At 38.8% G+C, this 22,553-nt stretch overlaps 1 protein-coding gene across 1 annotated transcript in view; it reads right to left on the reverse strand.

Moving 5' to 3' along the window:
• LOC116255111 (glycerol-3-phosphate acyltransferase 9) overlaps positions 1–20,985 on the reverse strand; it is a 28,900-nt gene extending 7,915 nt beyond the window's left edge. Inside the window, exons 1-9 of the mRNA XM_031630869.2 lie at positions 20,635–20,985; positions 20,448–20,505; positions 17,282–17,400; positions 6,628–6,727; positions 3,950–4,045; positions 3,728–3,824; positions 3,513–3,600; positions 3,332–3,428; positions 2,985–3,070 (exon numbers count right to left, since the gene is read on the reverse strand). Of these exons, the coding sequence (XP_031486729.1) occupies positions 2,985–3,070; positions 3,332–3,428; positions 3,513–3,600; positions 3,728–3,824; positions 3,950–4,045; positions 6,628–6,727; positions 17,282–17,400; positions 20,448–20,505; positions 20,635–20,720 (827 nt within the window). The 5' untranslated portion in view covers positions 20,721–20,985. The remainder of the gene's footprint in view (positions 1–2,984; positions 3,071–3,331; positions 3,429–3,512; positions 3,601–3,727; positions 3,825–3,949; positions 4,046–6,627; positions 6,728–17,281; positions 17,401–20,447; positions 20,506–20,634) is intronic.
• Positions 20,986–22,553: the final 1,568 nt, after the last annotated feature.

Genomic DNA, 22,553 nt, shown 5'->3' on the forward strand with positions numbered 1-22,553 from the left:
GGAAACGCGAGCGAAAAAGAACACGACTAGGACCCCACACATCCACATGAAGGAGATCAAATGGACTTTGACTAAAAGGATTTTGACTCGAAGGAAAGCTACTCCGTGTATGCTTACCTAACTAGCAAGCATCACATAAGAAGAACTCTGATGCAGAGATAACTGGAAACATGCGATGAAGTTTGGACACTGATGGATGACCTAGTCTAAGATGCCACTGGAAAGGAGAAGTCCTCGAAAGGAGTGAAGATGCAGCAACATCTACTGGGACAGACAGGAAGTAAAGACCCTCATGCTCATAACCGCCACCAATCATCTTCCCGGTTGGTAAGTCCTGAAAAGAACATGAACCAGGACCAAAAATGACTATACACTGTAAGTCAATAGCCAGCTGCTTAACAGATAACAAATTAACAGGAAACTGAGGAGCATATAGCACATGTGTAATAGTGCCTAAGAATCTGCTTAATGATGAAAACTTATGTGGTTGATTCCAACAGTGCCTGGAGGCGCCAGAATCTATCATCCACATCATATTATCAATGGGAGCACCAACAGAGAGAGCTGAGTCTATTACAGCAGTATTGGCAAATGTAGAGGCAGATCTCTAAGCAAGAACAAGATCATATTCATCCTTATTTAAGTTAAAGGAATATGACATGGATATAGGAGGAGCAGTAGAAGACTCAACTATAGATCTTGTTGCCCTTGAGGGATTTCCATATGAAACCGGATTTCCAGCCATAGTAAACTCCCAAACAGAATTTGACGCACAATATATGTAGGTATAAGATGCAGTAGCAGCAACAATGGAGAAAAGTATCTTCACGCACCACCGCAGGAGAAAAAAAATTGATAGAATGGGCAACAAACAGGGGTCTGTAATCACTAGATCTAAATCACGATAAGATACCACTTTACTCCACTTTTAGCTGATGATTGTAGCAGCTCCGCTTCTCTTTGTCTCACATACGACAGCACACACACCTAGCATAGCACAAATTTGCTCCACATAAACAGCCGATGACTTCACATATGGCATATCAATTTTGCACCAAAGTTCTAATCATCACACACGACCAGCATACTCTGATCACGCCAGAAACTACATCCACGACCAGAGAGACTACTGCTGATTTCAGCATATTACAGCAGACTGTTGATTCCAGAAGACTATTGCTGGCCCACGTACAAACTTTCAAAAGACTGTTGTTGATTTCTGCATATTACAGCAGACTGTTGCTGCTCTGCTTTCAGTCCCACCATCCACAACAAGAACAAGGCTAAAACAGCCTCCAAGATCAGCAGATCAACTCTGCTCTACATGATTTCACATCCACAATCTGTAGATCATCCTGCTCCTCACGTCAAACTTCATCCATAACAAGCAGATTGACTCCACAAACAGCAGCTCCTCACGTCAATGTTTGACTCAGCCCTTCACGATCAACGTAAAATTCTGAGCAGCAGTAACATCCACGAGATCCACTTAGGGATCTGATCACCCTTCCACATCGGCGTGATCAGGCCCATCTCCACACAGCCCACCCAACCTCTATTCTCTTACTGTCTCCTTATTGGGTGATAAGAGGGAATAGAGATGGGCGATGAGAAGAGGGAGGAAGAGGTCGCCGGAGAAGAGGTCGCCGGAGGAAGGTGGTCACCGGAGAACTCACTTAGTTGTAGACTCCAGAGAAGGCTCTGATACCATGTTACGATGAGAGAGAGAGAGAGCCCAAAAGAATACTCATTAATGTAACCCTAATCTCAAGTTAAAGAGATTAGGGTTGGTGGTACAGAAATTACAAAAACAGTCCAACAATGTCAAAAGAATACTCATTAATGTAACCCTAACCCTACTTTCTAACTTTCTAATATTGCAAAAACCCTCTTTAACACAAACCACAGCCAGGCTCAGATCTAACAGTGGCATTTCAGATATCAAATTAAACCAAAAGCCATCCAATTGCACCTCTTGCCAGCCTTATCCTTCATTAACCTATCTTACATAGGGTATGCGTTCCTCATCTTGCATGTGAAGATCTACTGCATCAATTTTTTTGTTTCTTAACCAGGAAACAGCACCAACACAGTGAGACCCAGCCCAGCTAGTGCAAAGTTGTTCGGTAACTATAAAACTATAATTTGAATTCCATAGCGTGAGCTGGAACCTTGACATTTTATGTATTAAAACATCAGCAAGGTTACTCAAGATTCACAATGCTCCAACCAGACCACCTGGATCTAGCCTAAAGAGGAATTTTTGTTTCACCTTTAAATCTTGACATTGAGAATCATGAGAGTAAATGTACTGTATTAAGATATACATACGACTTTTAAATGCTTTTTTCTGATTCATAACAAAATATCATGGTCCTGGGTCCTTGGTCCATTACCCACCTCCCTCACCTGGCAAAGACTTTAACACAATTAAATGTGCAAATCCTTCTATCAGCCTATCAGCTTTGCCTATAGGCCTGTTAAGTGGTCTATAAAGCATCCAGCTTATTGGCTTTGAGTCACAATGTTATTGACTGCATGAGGTGAACAGCATACTTAGAATGTAATGCAATTTTCAGTATATCCCTTTCAAGAGAGTATTAAGCTCATTCTTTATTTATCACATGATTCCTATAACAACAAGAAATCAACCATTGCATGCTACAAAATATACTGTGATTTACACAGATATACCAACTAGTCATAGGTTGAGATAACAAACATCCATCATAGTTAAAAGTGTGCATTCACTTGTACCATTGTTCTCCAATCATAAACATGTGTATGCACATATACTGATGCATGAAACCACTCACTCATGCAAATGTCCACATACCCAATACGGATGCCTATGCCTTTTAAGTTTTAACACCCTAACCCCAGTGTCCCTCCAAAAACCCACATCTATTTGCATGCCTACACATGCACAAATGCACCGATGGTATATGAATGCAAAAGAGTTCATTCTATTCCGTGATACATACTTTTTACTGTTCCAAAAAGCATCGACGAAAATCTTGTTGTATTTGATTGCAACAGGGCAAACAGTGCATCCAAGTTCAAAGGCACCCTGTAACACCAACATGGAGCACCACACCAGGAAACTTTGCTTGATAAGTCAGTCTGTCAACACTGAGATATGACATAAAGCGATAAAATGATGAACTATAGGAAAAGTTGCTAACATAAACATCATCAGTTACTGCCATGTTAAGTTAGTCTGCTATAACCAAAAAAGAAGTTAATAGCGATCAGTATTTTACCTATTATTTTACTGAAAAACAAATCAAGCATGTTTCTACTTCTAGTAATGTAATACTGATACACAGACCTTTTTGAACATGACAGTGTAGTCATTGTTTACACAAGTTCCCTCTGGAAAGATAAGAAGAGGATTGCTCTCAGTATTTTCAATATGATCTTTCATCCTGCAGATATGAGAATCTTAATCTACAACTAATATAAACTGCAAAATAGTAATCAGAAATTTGACATAAGTGAATAAAACTCACTTCTTTGCCACAATCTGTCGATCTTTTTCCTCTGTACGGTTAAACCATATGCATCCCAAGCTTTCCAATATGGTAGTTTGTAAAAGGCCTAGATTAGCATTGTCATGGATCAAGATTTTCAATAACTATCAAGTACTGGACATTGATCATGAAGATCCTTGTTCTAGATGAGAAAAGAATGAACCACTCCATAAGAAAAGAATGAACTTACTTACCAACCCATCCTGGATGCTTCTGCATCATAACAGCAAATGCTGTCATCTGCTCTAAGACAATGAAATCAATCATGGAAGTATGATTCGCCACATAAACCTGCTCTATCAATCACCAGAAAGGTCAAATCCAATTATCCAACCAGATGATGCACCAACAGTGAGTAGCAATTCAAAATTCATCCCATATGACAATTCAAGTAATAGTTCAGTCTTTTTGACTACCTGTCTTGGGCGGATGCTAGGTCGTGGTCCATGATACTTAACAACTCCCGTCCATGAAGCAACGAACACACTACACATGAACTCCACCAGATACCTCTGGCATGAAGTAAATAAATTGAGAGTATCAGAAAAATCTTCGCGCAAAAGAAGATGATCAAAATTCAAAACAATCCCATAACACTAATAAGCAGTTAATACAGCATCTAAGCAAAATAACAAGATCATAACTCCATTTTGTCTAAACAGAATAATAAATGTAAGTAACGCAACCTTTACATGGTGTAAAAATTCTAACACATCTTAATACTTTCAGAGATATAATGACCAAAGTCCTATGAGCACGTGATTGACATTTGGCTTCGTATTCTCTTCATTCTAAAGCCTAAATTTAAAAAATCACTACCATGACTTCCAAGCTAACATATTTCACAACATTCCCAACTAGTACTACACATATTAAATATGTTGCAAAAGGAACAACAGAATCATGGAAAAAGGGAACGAACTCCACATATGTGAACCACAGTGACAAATGGAGAAACACATTAAGAAAAAAAAAAAAACAAGCAAAACTGGAAAAAAGACGAACTTTTGGGAACAAAATGCCAATTTCAATTGTTGAATATTGGAGGAAGAAGGGGACGAGAGAGAGAGGAAACACTTTCTTCCTTATTCACGTGACCCTAATCTCATATTAAAAGAGATTAGGGTTGGCAATATAACAATTACAGATTCAGTCCACTAAATATAAGAAAATATGTAAAGAACTATTCAACTTTCTAATATTGCAGAAACACCCTTTAACATCAATTTATCACAAAAACACACGCACATATTATTTCCATGTCATTTTAACCTCACATTTAAGCAGTCATAAAAAGGGCAAGCATGGTACCTTTTCAATGTTTGAAACAGATATCTTTGTAAGGACAATAGAAAACTTAAGGGTAAACTGGGTGTGAAAGTTATTTTTAATGGCAAAAGGAGAAAACAGAAAAGGAATAGATGATTTAGGGCTGGGGAAGATTCAGTTCTCTCCCCTTTCAGAAAAATAGAAGCAGCACAGAAAATATAGGTAAGTTTCAATTTTGGAAACTGGATTCTTTTGATATTTTATTTTTTTTTCTGTTTATTTTTCATAATAACTGAAAATATATATATAACTAAGTTTTTGAGTTTCCACGACAACTTGTTTTCACAGTTTATTTTTTCTGAAAGTGTTTGATTCCTTTTTCAACAGTTTATTAAAAGTTAAACCTGTGAGGAAGTATTTAATATCAGTAGTATGCTCTATTTTCAATGTTTGAGTCATTTGATATTTTGTTTTACTCAACATAATGATTTTCAATGCTGGACCCAGCATAACATTGACTCTTGAGTAAGCAATTAAGTAATGGTTCTTGTGGCTATCTCATTGAATATAACTAAAAGATATGTTTGTATTATCCGTTGTGCTAATAAAAGTTTGCTTGCCAATAGACTGTCAACTTCAAGTCACTCATCTATTATCATGCAACAGCAAAAAAAAAGAAAAAAAATGTCCTGTTGGTAAATTTTAAAAAGGGATCATTTGTCTTTTTATTAAAAATTAAAAAGTATGACCGGGCAAAAAAGAAAAGAACTCATTTCTATAATATATTTCAGCTATGTTTTGAACCCAAATCTATTCACTTACATTGAATAACCCGTCTCTCTTTACTTAGTCTTAACTTAACATCAATAGCCTAGATTTAGCATTGACATTCTGTTTTACTTAATATTGACAATCCAGATTTTTATGCTGATGGCAGCGTGGCATCAAGCTGATTCAGTTTGTCTAACATTTTTTATAACATTTTTTAATATTCCCAAGATTTTTCCAAGAAAACAACTTTGTGAATAATACCCGAGAAAAACCTCTCCTATAAAAACCCAAGAAACAACATTTGTGGCAATGACATGAACACGTATATGGCTCTTTTTCAGATTCAGAAATACAGCACATGCTTGTATATTTATTGTTCCGCAAACTTTCAGAACTAACCCATCTTTTTGCCCTAATATACCTAAAACAAGCATCATCTTTTCCTATTTCACCATATAGCACAAATGGTTGCAGACAACTAACTGATAAACACCGCCTCTTAGTTTAAATTCTGTCATTCGGAAAAGGTGAAATTTTGTTCTTTCCCATATTGTCCTTTCAAGATAAACGTGTTTGCTCTTGCACATAGAGAAAGGAAGAAATATTATTTTTTTGACTGCAGAACCTGGCCGAATTTTTAATCATAGTTGAGAAGCAAATATTAAAGATAGGACCCTATTTGACAGCTGCCATTAGAAGGTAGCCTACGTCAAGTCAGAAAAATGATGCCAATTTTTAGGATAGGGAGGCCTAAATAGAATTTTGTGGCAGTTCTTTCCTTACTTACAGAAAATGGATTAACTTATAGCCAATAGATATTGTAAATACCCTGAAATTTCAAGGGCATACATGGAATCTTTTAGGTAAAGAACTTCATAAATATCCACGGAAAAGTTATGCTTCCAAAATACCATTAGTTATTTGTCATAAACATCCACACTTAACTATACAAGAAAAGTTGATAATTTGAAGTACAAAACCAAGAAATGGTTCACCATTGCAAACCAGCATTCACTGCCTCAAACTAATTTCAAAAAAATAGTACAAGCTTAACCTCCAATTGCCGCCTTGTTTTGTTCTGTCCCTTCAAGAGATAATGTACAAGCATAAACGACGTGAGGAATATCCCCCATCCAGTTGCGAGAAGAATACATCTGTTGATTTATAAGCAAAATAATATTAGAAATTAAGAGACATCAGACACACAAATACAAAACACAGAGCAGACCACATGTGCTGCCCCATGAATTCTAAATAATACTATCTCAGATATCTAACGTAAGTCTATAGTTTGCCATGGACATAAAATATTTGTCTTTTCTATTCTTGGGAGAAATGAAATTCATGTACTTTTTGTCAACCATAAAATCTCAAAAACATCAGTAAACCCCCATCACAAAGAGGACATGGAATAACAATAACAGTCCATAAACAATGTGTCAAAGATATATGAAAAATTAAAATACACAACAGGCAGCCAAAAGAACCGATCTAATTGTACCATTTTCAAGTTTGTAGCATCTAGCATTTAGTAGATCAAGATAATTGAATACATCAAACCCCAAAAGTAGTCTACATGCAAGAATTGCATCATTAGGTGACCATAGTTTCCATTTTAATTAAAGTTAAGGACTCTTTGGCATCTAACAACCATACAGGGATCTCTCCTTCCTTCTTGTTCATCTGAAGTCAGGTGAAAGGCGCTCATGCCTCTGCTTTTATTATCTTGGCATTTTTTTTTTCTTTTACTGGTTCATTGTCTGAGAAAGGATGTGAGGTTAATAATCATCTTTTTTCCTTCCTACCTGTTTATTTTTCTAACTTGCTTTTTCCCTCTCCTTTTACAGGATAGAGCCTATACAGATTGGTTTATCATTATTTTCTTTTCCTTTTTTCAATAAACAAGCAATGTAGCCAGAGGTGAACCACAAATCCTAATTTTTGTATTCCTTCGCTGTTTTCTTATAAGTTCCACCGGCTACCAAAATAAAGTTTTGGAACATTATCCTCAAAGTTGAGCTCCACATGCTTTGTTATGTCCTTATCCAAAAAACACATTCTGCATAGATAAACTATTGAAAGGAGAGGCATTTGACAGAAAAAAAAAAATCACCATTTCATCAGCCAATTACTTGGCTATTCCATAGTCCTCCTAACATTAAGGGCCCATTTGGATTACGAGGTATAATACTTGGGTTTTAATTCAAAAGTCAAAATCTGCTTCTGGTAAGTCGAGCATTACCTGAAGCCAGGTCGTGGTGTGTATGGATGAGCAAGTTGTAAACTTGAAAATTCTTTTCGAAAAGCAGATTTTTAAAAAAAAAAAAACTGATTTACCAATTTCACTGGTTAGAAAATATTCTGGATAGCATTATCCCTGTTGAATAATGTTGACTCACTCATTTTCGCTGAAAGGTGGTCAAAAATACAGAAATCAAAACTGAATAGAAACTAGTTTCCAGCCAGCTAGTAATCAAAAAAGGTTACATGGTGCCACCCCGGACAGATATTTCCTGAACCTTTTCAAGACCAATATTTGACCCAAAAAATGGCCAAAGGACCAAACAAACTAAAACATATGTATATATAGACAGAAAGAGCAGAGAAAACTGAAAAGTGAACAACCATTTCCAACCTGTGACACGATTATGTGTTTACAAGACGAATTTGAGCCAAGCTGGACCAACTTGAGCTCGACTCAAACTCAAATCAAACTCGATTTCACTGATGTAAGCTCAAAACCTCAGCCTGATGGAGCTTGAGCTTAGGTCTTCTAAGCTCAAGCTTGAGGCATGTTGCTGGACTTTCACTGAGGTGAGTACTAAAAAAGTTTTGTATTTTAAAATACAAGTGCCAACAGGGATGTTTGACCTTTGAAGTGGAGATCTACCCTTAAAGCAACAAAGCACCCAGTACACCAATGGGCTGTTTGCAGTTTGCTATAGTACCAAGAAACATCCTATATATACAATATCCTTCTCGGTCTTCCATCAGGAAGGTCGTTATCAGTTTTTATTGGCAATGTCTTTCTCAGCAATTAAATACGAATTCAAATTATTAAAAAATAAAGCAATTTAAGGAAAATTTGTGTTTTCTACTAATTTCTTACAAGACATCAATCAAAATCCAAATAGTCACTAAAATATTAAAAGAAGCATCAAAACTTAAAATATGTTACATTTTATTCTGAAAAAAAGAGGGAAAATAGGAAAATGTAATAAAAAAGCGATATTTTTTTAAAAATATTGCAATTTTTTCCTTTTTCCATCTTTTTCTTTACTTTCTTCTTTTTCTCAAGTCTTTTAAAATCAAGGATGTTTGTGAAATAATATATGTGTGTGTCTGCCCGTGTGTCCATGGTCTTCATAATTATCCTTGCCAAAATGAGCCAAGCTCGTCTGGCCGAGCTCAACTCAAGCTTAGCTTTTGATTCAAACATAGATGAGTTGAGTTGAGTTAAGTTGACTAGCTCAATTCATTGTGCACCCCAAGACACAGGGTGCCAATTCAGATACTTTACAATTTTGTGCCAGCCAGAAAATATAGCTGAAACATAAAAGGAAAAACCCTTCTCCCCTTTAAATATAACGTTTCTAGCCATTTCTAGCTAGTAACCAGCTGGAAATTGTTGAAGCAGTATTGCCTAGTACCAGGCAGATCGGCTAGTTCTGAAATGGCAGGAAAGTTGACACCCCACATTGGATAGTGAGATGTGCCAGCAAACCTGCATATGGAAGGAATTCTATCTCTGCTCCCCAACATTTTCATCTTACATAATAACATGGCAAAACATGTCATGGCACAAAAGTGTACCAACTTTTTGCCTCCACTTCTTTTTCCCAATATTTTATCCAAGAATCAAGCACATCCAAGAATTTTATGTTTTCACTTCACTATTTTCCTTATATGCCTTTCTCTATACCAATTTACTCCCAAAGACCAATTAGATTTGTAGAAACACGTAACAAGAAAGAGAGAAAGAGAGGAAACACACGATATACGTGGAAAACCTCAAAGAGAGGTGAAAAACCACGGAGAAGCTCTAACCTAGAGGCACAACCGCAACCCTAGGAGAGAGAAAATGTTATTCCAACTTAATCAACAATTACACTTAAGTGGAGAATATAAGAGGGAGAGATAGAAAGACCCACCTAGGGTACCGAGCCAGCCTCGGTACCCGCGCCCATGGGAACGGGTCCATATCTGGACCCGGCTCCCTATTACAATACATTCTAACACTCCCCCTCAAGCTTGGCATACATGTCGAACATGCCAAGCTTGCTAACATTCTTTTCAAATTGAGATGTACATAAGGATTTAGTTAAGACATCTGCAACTTGATCTTCAGACTTCATATAGGGCAGGATCAACTCTTTTGCGTCTATGCGTTCCCGTATGAAGTGACGATCTATCTCCACATGTTTGGTTTTGTCATGCAGGACTGGATTATTTGTCAGGTTAATCGCAGACTTGTTGTCACAATACATCCTCATCTTCTCTTCCATTTTAACCCCAATATCTGCTAGAAGAATTTTGAGCCATAACATTTCTGCAACTCCCATAGCAACAGCCCTGTATTCAGCCTCAGCACTAGACCTGGAACAGACTTCCTGTCTTTTACTCCTCCATACCACCAGGTTACCCCCAAGAAATATGCAGTACCCTGTGGTAGACCTTCTAGTATCTGTGCATCCTGCCCAGTCTGCATCAAAGTATCCTTCAATGTTGAGTTGATCTTGCTGAGTATACAGTAATCCTTTCCCTGGGTCATTCTTTAGGTACCCCCAACACTCTTTCTACACTCTTCCAATGACAAACAGTAGGAGCATGCATAAACTGACTTAACACACTCACAACATATGTAATATCAGGGCGAGTAAGAGTAAGATAGATAAGCTTACCGACTAGCCGCTGATACCTTCCTTTTCCTTCCTCATCTAAGATTGTGTCAGTTTTGATGCTTATCCTTGTGCCAGACTCCATTGGAGTTAGAAAGGGCCTACATCCAAGTTTACATGTCTCCTTTAACAGATCCAAAGTGTATTTCCTTTGGCTCATAACCAGCCCCGTCTCTGACCGAGCAATCTCTATTCCCAGAAAGTACCTTAGTTTACCCAAATCTTTAAGATCAAATTCGGCAGCTAACCTCTCCTTCATCTTCTTTTTCTCTTCTTCATCGTCACCTGTGACTATCATATCATCAACATACACAAGAAAGAGACTCACCACGCCATCTCTCTGCTTAATGAAAAGGGTATGATCACCATTCCCCTGTTTGTATCCATTAGTCTTCATCACTATCCTCAGTCTTTCAAACCATGCTCTAGGGGACTGCTTTAATCCATACAAGGCTTTCTTGAGATGACAGCATTTCCCGCTTTGAGCATATCCAGGAGGCATGCTCATGTATACCTCTTCTTCTAGATGGCCGTTCAAGAATGTATTCTTGACATCAAGCTGATCCATACTCCACTTCTTTTGCACGGCAAGAGCTAAGATAACCCTCACAGTTTTTAGTTTGGCAACAGGAACAAAAGTTTCAAGATAATCAATACCATATTTTTGGCTAAACCCCTTTGCAACAAGGCGAGCCTTATACCTTTCCACAGTACCATCTGGTTTGTACTTCACATTGAACACCCACTTAGAACCAACTAAATGAGTCCCCTTGGGAATATCAACAACTTCCCAAGTGTCATTCTTCGCCAAGGCATCCATCTCCTCTGTCATGGCCTGTAGCCATTTAGGATCCTCTCTAGCATCTTCCACACACCTGGGGATAACAGACTTAGACAAGGATGTAATAAAGCATTTGTAATTCTTACTCAGTTTCGCATAAGAGACAAACCTCTGAATAGGATGAGAGGTACAAGACCTGGTGCCCTTGCGCAGGGCTATAGGAAGCTCTTCCTTGATCAGACTTGGGTCATCCAGGGAACTCGCAGGATTGGGATTGGTTACACCAACATTTTCAACCACATCAGTCTTCTTCCTTTCGTACACCTTGCCAAACAAGTGATCACGGGCTGTAGGCTGATTATCAGCACGGCCCCCGTCCATGTGACTGTCTCTATCATCTCTGACTGTGGCTGCCACACTGTCACTAGCCTTGTAGTTCAAGAAATTCATAAACTGAATCAACTGATTTGAGGAATACTCTTCACTACTGTTCCCTAAACACTCCCCGTGAAGAGGATTCCCATGAAAGTATGCCTCATGTTCATGAAAAGTAACATCCCGGGAGACATAGACTTTAGAAGTGGTAGGATCAACACATTTGTATCCCTTCTGAGTGGAGGAATACCCCAGGAAGACAGCCTTGATAGACCGAGGGTCAAGTTTCTTAAGAGTGGGACTATGGTCATGAACAAAACATACACACCCGAACACCCGAGGAGTAAGAGGCCAGGGATTCTGAGTCGGCCAAAGCATGGAATACGGGGAATGACCCTGCAACACACGGGTAGGCATACGGTTAATAAGGTGGGCACTAGTGAGAAGTGCATCACCCCAATAGCGCTTAGGAACCCGTCGATGGAACATAATAGCCCGGGTAACATCTAGTAAATGGCGATTCTTTCGTTCAGCCACGCCGTTTTGGGGAGGTGTGTAACTGCAGGACGTTTCATGAACAATACCCTTGCTCTTCAAGAAATCATCTAGGGATTGAGAGACATACTCTCTAGCATTATCAATGCGAAAAGCTTCGACAGAGGTATGAAACTGAGTCTCAACAAAAGCCACAAAGTTTTTGACAATAACGGAAACTTCACTACGTTCTTTCAACAGGTACACGAACGTACAACGGGAGTAATCATCAATAAGAGTCATAAAGTAGTGGAAACCACGACAAGTGGGTACTCCCGAAGGACCCCAAACATCAGAATGAACTAAAGCAAATGGACGAGTGGTTTTATTGAATGAAATAGGGTACGAGGCCCTAACATGTTTAGCCAACTGACACACTTCAAAGGTGAAGGAGTCCATGGACATAGAATGAAACAAACTAGGAAACAACTTCTTAATCAACTGAAAGGAAAGATGACCAAGCCGCTCGTGCCATCGCATAATAGTAGATCTGTCTTCCGTGCCTGACAACTGTCCACTAGTGGTTGAAATAAGCGCAGACGCAACCTGCACAGGCAGTCTGTAGAGTCCATCAGTAGCTGAACCAATCTCAATCTTCTGCCCCGTCACCAAGTCCTGCAGGAAACATCGATCAGCAGAAAAAATCAGATTACAATTTAGTTCCTTGGTAATACTGCTGACAGACAACAAATTCACAGGGATATTGGGAACATGAAGAGCATTATGAAGACAATATTTATTGAACAAGGACAAACTCCCTTTCCCAGCCACAGAAATAGAAGAGCCATCAGCCATAGACACACATTGCTGCCCAGAAGACAATTTGTATTCTTCGAACATCGTAGGGTCCCCTGTCATATGATGCGCAGCGCCACTGTCAACAATCCAATCACCATGTGAGGAATTACCTTGATCACTAGTGGCAACAAGAGCTTGGGCTAACTTAGCCCCCTCAGATGTAGAGGCATCCTCCTGAGTAGTAGACAGTCGGCTGATATAAGCTTGCAGTTCTTTAAGTTGATCGGAAGAGAGCTTCGATTTGGCAACATTTGACAAACCACTCTGACTAGGGTCAGGCACAGAAGGACTCCGCCGACTAGGAGGGGGACGACCCCGGACAAGACGCTTCTCTGGATGAAGATCCCAACAAAAATCAACAGAATGTCCCAATTTGTTGCAATGGCTACACCGTCGAGCAGGGCGCTGTCCAATCCCTGAAACACGACTAACAAAGGCTGACGGAGAACTTCCCTGACTGGAGTCAATGTGCATCACTTGGCGTCGCTGTTCCTCAGATTCCACACGAGCATACACCTCTTCAATCCCGGGGATCTCGTCACAGTTAAGAATTTGGCTCCTAATAGGTTCAAATTCATCGCGTAAGCCTCCAAGGAAAATAAAAGTCCTGTCCATCCATTCCTTGTCCCAGTACAAGGCATGATCCGAACCACAATGCCAGTCATCATTCACATGGTAGTCTAGTTCCTCCCATTTAGTCTTCAGGGCTGCAAAGTAAGAGGCAATAGACAGGCCACCCTGTTTAAGAGCGTAGATGCTGCGTTTGATTTGGTATGTACGCAAGACTCTCTTCTTACGGCCATACATCCGAGCAAGCATAGTCCACATGTCGTATGCAGTCGATTTACGCAAGATCAAAGGCTGAATATTTGCAGAAACAGAGCTAATAATCCATAATTTAACCAAACTATCTTCCAACGCCCAAGTCGCCCATCGCGGATCGGTTTTAGAAGGTGCAGGCTTCTCCCCAGTAATATATGACAGGCGACCACGACTGGTTATCCCGATTTCTAGGGCAGCAGACCAAGAGAGATAGTTGTCCTTGTTCAGCCGGATAGAGGTGACTTGAACAGGCAAGTTCTCGCTCTTGGTATTGCTGCCCGTGTCTAGGGCATCATCGATCTTGGGAGTCATCGCTTCGGCCATAACAATCACCCAAGAAAAGCAGTACCCAGCACCAGAGACGACAAACAAGAGGCAGCGGAGGCGGAGAAAACAATGGCGGCGATGGCGACGACGGGCGCTGGGACGGGCGGCGGCGCTGGGACGGGCGGCGGCACTGGGACGGGCGGCTGCAGTAGAACTGACGCCAGCGACGGCGCTGGAACAAACAGCGGCAGAGGCGGCAGAGCTAGAACTGGCGGCGCTGGAACAAACGGCGGCAACGGCGGAAACAACGGAAACGCACGATCACAGAGCAAAAAACCACACACGTGGTGGCTCTGATACCATGTAGAAACACGTAACAAGAAAGAGAGAAAGAGATGAAACACACGATATACGTGGAAAACCTCAAAGAGAGGTGAAAAACCACGGAGAAGCTCTAACCTAGGGCACAACCGCAACCCTAGGAGAGAGAAAATGTTATTCCAACTTAATCAACAATTACACTTAAGTGGAGAATATAAGAGTGAAAGATAGAAAGACCCGCCTAGGGTACCGAACCAGCCTCGGTACTCGCGCACATGGGACCGGGTCAATATCTGGACCCGGTTCCCTATTACAATACATTCTAACAAGATTCTAACTTTTGTATACAAAATTTAAATTCGCTTTTATGAATTTATTTAATATAACGCGCATGTGATTAAATTTTTACTCAAGAGATTTTGTTTCAAAAAAGAAAAGGGGATAAAATTTGCCTCACAACGCTCTTCTACAAGAATTTATCCACGCAAAAGTTTTCCCAGATTTAATGTAGACTCAAAAAAAAAATGTAGGTTTGCCTTTGGGGATAAAATTTGGAATTTCTATAACTTGATAAAGCTACCAAACAGCTTTTTGCCAACCTAGTTACTTCTTCCCCTTCTTTCTTGGCAACCATATAGATATTGTAATATTGCCCTTGTGCAGGCTGCGCTTGCATATTCTGACTTCCTTATTTTCCTATTCATCAATCTATTTTGAAGATGAATTGGGTTCTAAGCATTTCATGTTAAATTTTGACTTTAACAAAAGTTTATTTATTTTTGCACATGATATTTAAGCAAGAACCATTCCCAACTTCACGTCAGTTGAAGGCAGGTTTTCTGATGCTACTATGAGCAGTAAAATTTTTCTCATTTCCACAAACCCAGAACAAATATGTAGTTCTAGGATAATTACTCAGGCTCAGGCCTGGATGTTCCAAGACTAGGCTACATGGTTGGGACTGGTGCCACTCCAACAAGATAATCAATGAATTGTAAATGAGAAGGAAAGATATTAAGGAAAGTTTCCATAAAGCTCACAGACATAAGAAGGATATACAGATGAGACGTGGATCTTGCACAAGCCACATTAATAGAATAAATCTTTTGAATTGTTCAACACATGTGAATTAACAAGTATCTCAAGGTACAAACACATTTCCATGAATGTGTAAACAATATATATCTCAAATTATGTATGTACGTATGTATGTATGAATATATCTAATTATAGGTTGCTCCCAGAGCACCTGCTCCACTTTCTAGGCTGTTCGATTAGATTTAGTCCAATGACTTAGACAATAAGAAGAGATGGTCACTTTCTTTCCATTATAAATGCTCCTTTGAAAACTAATTGAAAGAGAGAGAAATCCAAAGCAACCTAAAGGAAAAAAGAGACAAATAAGAAAAAGAAATTGTTCTTTCCAATGAAGAGGGAGAATTCTTTTCTTTTCAAAGGACCCTGGAGAGTCTTCTTCAAATTCCTGTAAATGCCCTCTAGTCTTTAATCCCCATTACATGCATGTTAATAGACCATGCAGACACTCTTTAGTCTTTACCTTTTCCTATCACATGCACATTAACATAGCATGCAGACAGCACCCTATCACCCTACTGCTGCCCTATGGTGGACTCATGTTTGCTCCCTACCACCGTCTCATGTCACATGAACCTGATAATGGGTTTGTTACATGGAACCATAACATGCAGTTCCGCAGACAAATGATCCCTAAAGTTCGACTTTGGTCAGAATTTATTAAGTTTTTTGCTGTTAGAGTTGCAATACAACATGATTGGGTAACTGATTCCATCTGACTTGTAACTTGGCTTCAGATCACTAAAAGTAAAATCCAGGAATATGTGAAAGATAGAACCAGATTTCCAAATCAGACTTTTTTAGATTCATATCAATAGTTTGACTGGAATTTAATTCAGATGGAGACCAAAATCAAGTCATAGCTTGTTTTATATGTAAGGCATTTGTTTCCAAATATTTTTCATTGTATCCAGCATGAAAACATAAATTAGGGTTCTGATTCAATTCTAAAGTTGGATGTTGTTGATATCAGAATTCTTGATAGAAAATGGCAGGCATTATCTAGCATTTTTTTACTAGTATTTTTAGATGTAGATGCAGAACCAATGAGATCCTATCCAGACAGACAAGTCGCACGGGTTTTCCACATCAACGTCATACAAATGTTGGACACTTCATGGACATTGTGTGATGGTGAAACCAGTATCAGACAACGTATAGTAGAACATTTACATATTTTCTTCTACCATCGTGATGACACATTTTTTGGCTGATTGGGACTTAAAATTCTCAAAAACAAATTGTTAAAAAAATTCAAAGCTTCAATTTTCCATCAGATTTTTAGTTTAAATTACTTAAAATAATAATTAAGAACACTTATTCAATAGCTTGTGCTCCACATAATATTTATAGTTTAGCATTCCTTACTGAGAATTGTACAGTGTCCTTGCACATGACCTTATTATTGGCAATTGTGTCAAGCATAACCTGAATAGTATCCCATTTCAGCACCCATATCCATGTGCATTTCATTTAGAGGTACAACTCATATAGGATTCTACAAGTACTAAAACAATGCCGCCAACCACCTAATAATATGTTATAAATTTATAAAAGGCAAAAACTAGCAAACACCACCAACAATGTCTCACTATTGGATTATATGCAGAAAAACCATGGTCAACACTGAGAGGGATAAAAGGGAAAAAAAGGCATCCATAACTTGGAAAGATAACATTTGAGTAAAGAGAGTTGACAAGTTGAATTCAAAATATAGAGGACAAATATATCAAACATAAATAACAGAGACCAGCTGGAGCAAAACTGAAACAAGCGTGAAACAGAATAGAACTACTTAATAAGCCAATAAATCTCACCTAAGTGGAAAGAGAAAAACATATCTAATTACGACTCCCAAGCACCACAATGGGAACAAATACACGTTCCAGTTCCATGGTTCAGGTGGATTTGATTTGAAGCAGCGAGTAAAGGAGTCCTGCAAGATCCATGTGATAAATTGCATAAGCTCAAATAGAAAAACCATCGTTTACCAAAAAAAAAACCTACAAACTGGAATGCAAAAGCACAAAAAGATATTCAATATAACTACATGCTAATGTTAAAAGACTTGAAGCAAAAATCATGTACAAAGAGATAATGACAAAGGATACAGACAAATAAGATGAAAAAAATCGGATAATATAAGTGAGAAGCTTAGACCTCATACAATGTTACTGATTCCCCAAAATGAGGCTTGGGATCCATGTTGCCATACGTCTCCATTTCAGTTTTAATCATATTTTGAATCTTTGATTAATGTAAGACCACTGACTATAGATGTCTTCATTCTCCCTAAACCTTTGCCCGTATAGTAGCAGAGGAGCAGTTAGAAAGGTACAAATGCAAAGAACTGTTGGAAATTACAATATGCTAAGTTGACAAAAAAGCTTTTAGAGCTTACAATGAAACTGGGTCTTGTCCATATAACCAGAAGGCAGCTATATTTATGACTAACAGACCTGTTAAAATTTGCTAACAGGACCTACCTGAAGCTAACTTATTTTCCATCAAGATATCATAAATGTCCAGTAAGAATCATACATACAACAAATGGCAATATGGCATAAAATGACATGCACATGAACCTCTACATGCTAATACATGTGATGGCAAGCTCAAAGACACATGGCACCAAGCAAAGTCTTAACTTAGCAACAAGAATCAAATCCAATAGTTCATCGAGTAACATTGACCTCTCCTATTCTGGCTAAGTTTAACCAGCATTTTTGGCTTTGTAGTCTTTTCTCAATGATAAAACAAATCATTAAGTTCTATGAAAATGTTGGACTCGTCAATCCAGGAGGGCATGTTTACCATCCCTTGGTCTGGTCAAAGCACAGCCACTTTGTATCCCTCACTTGTCCCCAAGGTCTCCCCATGCCCTTGGCCTGGTGGCAAAAGATGCAATGTCCAAGTATTAAACTTCAGACGATCTCTTTGAACTTGGGTATTTTAAAGCAGCCAACATAACCAACTGTAAAAAGTAATTGCCAGGCGTTGGTTGACAACTTTCCAGATAACAAATCACTGGTCTAGGCTTTAACATGTGGTCATTGGTTTAAGCTTTAAGATTTACATGTTGAGCCAAGAGGAACCTAACAGCACTCCCCCTTCAACCCTACACAGATTGGTGAGCCATCCTTTGAAATTGGTGAGTCATCCTTCGAATGGCTAAAAGATTAAATACAAAAGAAAATAAATGTCTGGCAAACACACGTGATGACGTGATACATGTTCTAGGAACCATAACGTTATTGAACCAACATAAATGATCCTTATGACACTAGACTAGGAACAATAAACCACGTAGGTAGATCCAAGCTCCTGAAACCTTCAATATGTCAGAAACATGCAACCTATAACCTTATACATTTCAAAGTTCTTTACGGAATCAAGGAAACTAGTGCCAAAGCTTGTCCCCTTATTGACCATATCAAATTGAGACCCAAGGTACCTTTACGAAAAAATCAATGTTTTAAAAGTTTAAAACCCAGTGAATCATGACTCTACTCGACCATTGTCAAGTGGTGTCTCAGTGGATCAACTCGATGACTCAGGCTGGATTTTGTTAGCTATTATTTTTCAAAGAAAAACGACATATAATTTGTCATTTGCGGATAAAAATGTCGTAAAATCACTTTGTTATTCGTATAATTCAAAAATAAGTCAAATTAAAATCAAATAAAGCCACTAAGTTGTATTTAATCATTCAATAACAAGAAGCCACACCATTTATTACTTGATAGTTGCATACTTCAATATAAATTGAGTATCAACTGCCAATATATCATGAAAAACAACTACTTGACAAAAACAAGCACTAAAGTCAAGATAGAATCATAACATCCATCACCAAATTTTTGGGAAGTCGAACAAGTTGACTTGGTGAGCCAAATGAGTTTTAGCCGAGTCAAACAAGTTTTGAGCAAGTCTTTCCGAGTGTTTGAATTAAACCAAGACTCAGCAAGCTTTAAATTTGGAAAAAATATTATAAATGCTTAAAGTTCACTAGGACCACTTTTAGATTTGCACAACTACCTATAGACTTGACAATAATCCCAAAGGAGAACATGCAGATATAGCACAATTTAGCATTAAGCTCAATCTAGTTATGGGTTTTTTTGGTGATGAAGGAAAGTGAATTTGACATATGACTTCAACCTTGACCATATCAAACTGTGCTAGACGTCCTCGGAAGCAGCAGTCATCAAGTTGAGCATGGGATTCCCAAATTCATAGTTGCGTGATGAACAAGTTTCCCTAGGTTCCATATACTCAAGGTCCAATAGTAATCTCATCCACTAAAAGTATTTATTTTTTCCTAAACGCTAAAGCATAGGCATCCAAGTTCATAATCTTTAGAATTGGATAGGATTCAACGGAATCAAGTTTCCTACCTATGCTTTATCATCATATGTCCCATATGTGAAACTTATGACTTATTATGCTACAAAATTGATCTTTAAATGTGCCATTTTAAGGAGAAAATGGGCCCAACCATGTGGCCCCATCCCTTCAGCGGATAAAAGTACAATAATGTTGCCATACGTTAGACAACTCTGAAACATAATATGAGGGAACCATCACAACATCGCTGAGCACAAGGGCGACTAGGAACAGGAATTCTACAGCAGATAACACAGAAAACCTCAAGACGAAATCATTTCCATTAAGCAGCACAGGTCCGGAAACGCCACAACCACCGTCTGCAAACTACCGTTCAAGGATATGCACCCTCCAGTACCTACCAAGCAATTTATACACCATACCTGGAGTACGTCTTAAGCCACGTCACGCCCTCAAACAACCATCATTTTGCAAACACCAAATGGCATTACAAAAGTACTAATATAGCCAATATCATGGCCAGTAAAACTTTCTAAAAGCTAGAATAGCACGCATGCAACTAAGTGAACATAGAAAACCAATTGAGAATAGAGGGGGTGGGAGGGGGAGGAGAGAAAGAGAGAGAGCGAGAGAGACGTCGACGATGGCGCCCGCGGCCTCGCTTAAAGCAGGTGCAACGTTAAGCAGGTCGGAGCTAAGTCCCCTGTCAAGGAACTCAAAATTCCAAAGAAGAATAACATGGAAGTTGTTCGTAATTCACTCATTTCCCTGGAGAGAGGGAGAGAGAAAGAGAGGTGGGCAGAGGAAAAGGGGAAGAGGATACAGTTGAAGCGTCTTGTTAGAGTCGATGGCCGAGTCGGCGAGGTACTCTTCGATGTTTGGGCGATCGAGATCCATCTCGGACGCCATTTGATTCGATGATGACGATTTTCGAGCCTCACTCGACTGATCCGATCGGTGGGTCGATTCAATCTACCTCGCACAAAACAAGATTCTCCTCGGAATTATGCGGAAGCTGCGTGCGTGAGAGAGAGAGAGAGGGAGTGGTCGCGTGGGAGCTGTTCGTCTCTCCGGAAGCAAATCCCCCTTCTTCCTCTCCTTTATAACAGAGCCACGCCGATCGTCAGCCTCGCGTTTCCCCCAACCCTCTCTCTTCCCCTCCGATTGGCCCGTTATCGGGAATTTGACGTGACATATCAAAAAAGAAAGGGCGCGACATTTCCAATATTTATTACTACTCGGAGGTTCACTGGGATTTACACTCCAGTTTTCACCACATACGAGTCTGCAGGCTCGTCTCCTCTAAGTTCAAACTCATAAAGCTGAATTATTATTATTATTATATTTATTTTATTGTTGTGATAGATAAAATAAATTCGATTCGAACTTTCTTTCTTTTTTTTATTCTGTTGCATTTGATAATATATTACTTTTTTTTTATGTTTATTTAGGAAAAAATGCTTCTATGTAGTTAAGGCTTTGACTTTTTTCAAATCATTTAAGTCATATATCATGTTTGTCACACCAAACCAATAACACATTGGAAAGTGATAACCTTACTCTTTGGTTGCGTTATTATGTTCTTTTATGTTGGTAAAGCCAACATTTTTTTGCCAATTAAATTCTTGTGTGAATTTAGGTTTTACTATTGGAATTTACTGCTTAATATATTGGACTTTGCATGGATTATTAAAAACAAATAAAGTGAGATATCATGGTCAGTAGCAAAGCCAAAAAAATTCTCTCGAGCTACACTTGTTTAAAAATACTCAAATTTGATGAGGCAATTGTGTATATATAAAAAAATAAATATTTAAGATTGTCGTTTGAAAATGAATAACTTTTAAGGCATTAGTGTAGGCAACTGCCCACACCAGCCACAATGTGCTTACGCGACTGATCATGGTAAGACCTAAGATGGGACATTGCAGTCGATCCAATCATGTGGAGGTGGGGTCTTTACCAGAAGCTTGGTTGGCGATGAATATGGTTCTGGCCATGTGGCTGACCAAGGGATGACCTGGTTCTCATCGGTCCTGGCGGAACATATAGGTTGGTAGTGGAGCTACATGTGGACTAGAGAATCCTTTTTTTTTGTGCAATTTCTGGTAATTTTTAGCTAATAAAAGCTAGGGGGCCTTTCCCACCTTGCCTTTTGTCGTTCAAATCAAAATTATTTTTCATGAATAAATAAAATAAAATTAATTTGTAGTTCGGCCTTCACCTAATCTCCTGGAATGAACACTGATTGAGCAACATTTTTTCTTTATTGCTCACCTAAAGCTTGACTTGGAATGAGGAAGTCAATATTAAATCTACAATTTGATATTAAAAACATCACTTAATATTACAAAGCACCAAATATTCTCAATATGCCCCACGCCCATAAGAACAAGCTACACGCAACAACACACAAGGTAAAGAGTTTTTCAACAACAAGTCTAACAAATCTCAAAGAGGGTTGGTGCAATGGCATCGCCGAGGTCGGCAGTCATCGGTTTTTATTTAGAATCTATGGGGTGTCAACTTTCTGTGTTGCAAATAGGTAGTCAACGACACACAAATTAAAGCGCAGTGGAGACGGTATCACGAAACACTGAAAGCAATCTCTGTACCTTAAGAGGATAAGGGGTTAAGTGAAAGTTTTGATCTATTGCCCGACAATCAAAAACCCTTCTCACCCAAACAATAATAAGTCTAACCAATCAATTCAAATAAGTTGTTTTAACTTTACTCATAAAA

This window comes from Nymphaea colorata, chromosome 5 (genome assembly GCF_008831285.2).
Source record: "Nymphaea colorata isolate Beijing-Zhang1983 chromosome 5, ASM883128v2, whole genome shotgun sequence".
Classification (NCBI taxonomy): domain Eukaryota; kingdom Viridiplantae; phylum Streptophyta; class Magnoliopsida; order Nymphaeales; family Nymphaeaceae; genus Nymphaea; species Nymphaea colorata.